General features: G+C 51.8%; 2 protein-coding genes across 2 annotated transcripts; both read left to right on the top strand.

The window, feature by feature from the left end:
• The first annotated feature begins 586 nt into the window (after window positions 1-586).
• Window positions 587-1,786, top strand: LOC123099673 (putative cyclin-dependent kinase F-2). The gene has a single exon (XM_044521813.1). It carries the CDS (start codon window positions 680-682, stop codon window positions 1,631-1,633), a length of 954 nt encoding a protein of 317 aa, XP_044377748.1. The 5' UTR covers window positions 587-679; the 3' UTR covers window positions 1,634-1,786.
• A 227-nt stretch (window positions 1,787-2,013) lies between these two features.
• LOC123099781 (thaumatin-like protein) lies at window positions 2,014-3,425 on the top strand. Its single transcript, XM_044521894.1, has 2 exons — window positions 2,014-2,433; window positions 2,533-3,425. The coding sequence occupies exons 1-2, from the start codon at window positions 2,379-2,381 to the stop codon at window positions 3,279-3,281; spliced, it is 804 nt and encodes a 267-aa protein (XP_044377829.1). The 5' UTR covers window positions 2,014-2,378; the 3' UTR covers window positions 3,282-3,425.
• The last annotated feature ends 511 nt before the right edge of the window (window positions 3,426-3,936 follow it).

The raw sequence follows: 3,936 nt of genomic DNA, 5'->3' as shown, positions 1-3,936 counted from the left end.
AATGTTTGTATAACTAAAAGAAGTGCCCATGCATTTAAAAAATCTTTATGTAATTTTAGAAAGTGTTCATGCCTTTATAATAAATTTTCATGTATTATAAAAGGTGTTCACACATTTAAATAATATTAATATATTTTCAATTTTTCATATAGAAAAGCGAAAAAGAAGTGTTCACACGTTTAAAAAACCTTGACTTGATGGAAAATAAGTGTTCATGGATATTACAGAACAGAAATATGCATATGACTTTTAAGAAGTGTTTCCACATTTTCTATAAATCTTGTATTTTTTGTTACAATAGAAAACTTAAAAATAAATACAAGGGAACAAAAAGGAGAGAGAAAATGCGAAAAGTAAAAAAGAAAAGAAAAAGATGAACGGCCGGATGAATCGAAAAGAAAACCCGTACGAGATGGCTTGCGTGTGACGAAGCGATTTCAAAGTGAGCTGTCCCTGCGAGTGCGAGCGTCACCCGCGTAAACGCGACGCGTACGCAATCTGTCTGAATCCCCCGCCAATTCGGACACGCGCGCTGCCCATAAAAGGCCTCGATCCTCATTGTTCATTGTTCTGATCTGCCTCTCCTTCCTCCCATCCTCGATCTCCTCTGCTCCCAACGCACACGAATCGCCGCCCCTCTGCTCTGATCTGCTCCCCGCGCGCGTTCTAAGCTCAGATCATGTCGACGGCCATCCGCAAGCGCCCGGCGGCGGGACAGGAACCGGGCGTCCATGGCAGCAAGAAGCCCCGATACGCGTTCGGGAGCATCTCCGACTACAAGAAGCTTGAGGTGCTTGGAGAAGGCACCTATGGCGAGGTGTTCAAGGCGCGCGACCGCCGCACCGGCAAGAAAGTCGCCGTGAAGTGGGTCCGCGGCAACGGGGCCGGCGGGCACGGCCCGCCCGACATCCGCGCGATCACCCGCGAGGCCGGCTGCCTCGCGGCGTGCCGAGGTCACGAGTCGATTATCGAGATCTTGGATGTGGCGACTGACGCCAAGACAGGGGATGTGTTCCTCGTCATGGAGCTCGTCGCCGACGGCCGCACCCTCCGCGAGTCGCTCTGGAGGCCTGTATCCGAGGACGCGACCCGAGTGATGATGGAGCAGCTCCTGGACGCGGCCAAGAAGATACATGGAGCCGGCGTCATCCATCGGGACTTCAAGCCGGAGAACGTCATGGTCGGCTTCTTCGGCGGGCTCAAGGTTGGTGACTTTGGGTCGGCGATGCGGGCGAAGCCGGCCGGAGTGCCCTATGAGGAGTGCTGTGTCGGCACCCTGATTTACACCTCGCCGGAGCAGCTGGAAGGCAACCGGTACTACGGCCAGGCCGTGGACATGTGGGCGCTTGGGTGCATCATGGCGGAGATGTTGACCGGCGGGACCCTCTTCGTGGCGGAGACAGAGGAGGAGCTGCTCGCCGAGATCTACAAGCTGCGAGACCAGATCACTTCTACGGGGAAGCTGGATTTGGAGTTCTTGGAGGAGCTTTCAGAAGCCGGGCGTGAGGTCCTGACCGGCCTGCTTGCCTTCAACCCCGACGAGAGGATCACGGCGGCGGAAGCGCTCGAGCACCGGTGGTTCAGCAAGCCCAAAGGAGCAGAGCACCCTGGCTTTGTGTCGCTGAGGAGTTAATTAGCTTGATGTAGCATCTGATAGGTGCAGTGCCACTAACACTGAGTTAGCTTAATTACCGTGTTAGTATGTACTGTAATTAGTTGCAGGGCCCAAACTTAGTTTATGGGTTCCTCGCCATGTAATCCTCTGAGCAATCAGTGATTCACCCTTCGGTTATTGTAGCATGGAAATTACATGATGGAGGCCAAGTTTGAACCAACAATGTCTGAATCTGTTAAAGGCCAAGTTTCAGAATCGGGTTGAGCTTTCTATGACCGGACTGAATCTGCTAATCTTGTTGAAAAAATTGATGTTGATGCATGGACTAAATAGATGTGAAGTCCAAGGAAGAAAAACAAATGCTGAATGTCTCAGACCTAAGAAGGATATTCTACTACTAGCAACTTGGATTTCATCGGTTCAGAGCAACGCACATGAAATCTGCACAACAGTAACAGATTTCACTGAAGAAAAGATGGCACTAACAGATAATTACAATGAAAAAGGGAACATCCGCATAAAAATCCTAAGCTTTCTTGGCCCAGCAGGTCTCTGCACAGGTGTCTCGGCTCTCATCATGCCTCAGCTTTACTTCCATTGCAATGCAAGTCACACAAACCGAAAGTTCCTCCTCCTAGTCCTAGATTAGGCTCGATCAATCCTCACCTCTTCTCCGCAGTTGCAAGTCTATACAAACCTCGTTTCATATCAGTTCATCTTCATTTCAGGTCTCCTCCTCAACTCAACAGATCTGAGCCGAGAGATGGCTCTTCCTCATCCCCTGCTTCTGTCCTGCATCTTGCTGCTGGCTCTCCCAGGTGACTCATCAGTGCGCATGTGAAATGTGGTGAAGGACTAGCTAGGTACTCGACTGCTGCGTTTGGACTGAACATGTGCAGCGTTTCATTTTGGTGCAGGACCGGCGGTGTTGATGGCAGGGGGCGTCACGTTCCACGTAACCAACAAGTGCCCGTTCCCGGTGTGGCCGGCGGTCGCGCCCAACGCCGGCCACCCCGTGCTCGCCGCGGGTGGCTTCTTCCTCCCTGCGGGCCAGTCGAAGCGCGTCGGGGCTCCGGCCACCTGGAACGGCCGCCTCTGGGGCCGCACCGGCTGCAACTTCGCGGGCACCGACGCCAACGCCGCCAGCTGCCTCACCGGCGACTGCGACGGACGCCTCGCCTGCAACGGATCCGTGGGCGCCCCTCCCGCCACCCTCGTGGAGGTGAGCCTGCACGCGGACCAGAGCAAGGGGAGCTCCTACGACGTGAGCGTGGTGGACGGGTACAACCTGCCGGTGGCCGTGTGGACCAGGCCGGCGAACCGCAGCGGCGACTGCTTCATCGCCGGGTGCGCCAAGAACGTGAACGCGGTGTGCCCGCCGGAGCTGCAGGTCACGGCGAGCGGCGGCGCGGGCAAGAAGGCGACGGTGGTGGCGTGCAGGAGCGCGTGCCTGGCCTTCGGGCTGGACGCCTTCTGCTGCCGCGGCGCGTACGGCACCGCGGAGACGTGCCGGAGCAGCGTCTACTCGCGGCTCTTCAGGGATGCCTGCCCGGCCTACTACAGCTACGCGTACGACGTGGCCGCCGCCACGGCGCGCTGCTACGCGCAGGAGTACGTGGTCACCTTCTGTCCGTCCAGATGGGGTGATCCTGTGGCCCAGATTTGAGCAATGGGCAGCCCAGGACTGTGCTGCGTATGTATTTATATATTTTTTAGACTCCGTATATGTATTTATACCTGCTGTGTGTGTAATATTTTGTGTTGACATAATACATATACTATTTATAATGCAAAAAAAATACATGTACTATTTTCCCGCAAAAAGATAATACATGTACTCCCTCCGTCCCAAAATATAAGAACGTTTTTAACACTAGTATAGTATCAAAAACATTCTTATATTATAAGACAGAGGAAGTACTATTTGGAGGCTAAGGTGCGCTTTACCGCGCTGCTCTTTATTTGTGTGATCAACTCTTGTTTTCTTTGACAGGTTGCAGTTGATGCTTTTGGTTTGGTTTTATCTGTGTTGTCTTGAGTTTTCTTTTTTGATGAAAAAACAGCTAGGCACGGATTTTCAATGTAAAAGGTACAAATCAAACAAACACATATTCAAGATGGCATGGCGCTGGCAACCATGCCTAAGTACATAGCATGTTCCTCACATATTCAAGATGAATCTAAGAAGTTCCGATGATGTTTTTTCATTCATATATCGTGTTGCGATGTTGTTGGAGACAATATTTGTTCCGAGAGCAGTGTGGAGTTCTAACTAATCTAAATCTTGACTTGACTATACCAATTAAGGAATCAGTTAAACA

The sequence above is a fragment of the Triticum aestivum genome, chromosome 1A (genome assembly GCF_018294505.1).
Source record: "Triticum aestivum cultivar Chinese Spring chromosome 1A, IWGSC CS RefSeq v2.1, whole genome shotgun sequence".
NCBI lineage: Eukaryota > Viridiplantae > Streptophyta > Magnoliopsida > Poales > Poaceae > Triticum > Triticum aestivum.
This window is presented reverse-complemented; position numbering and strand designations above follow the sequence as displayed.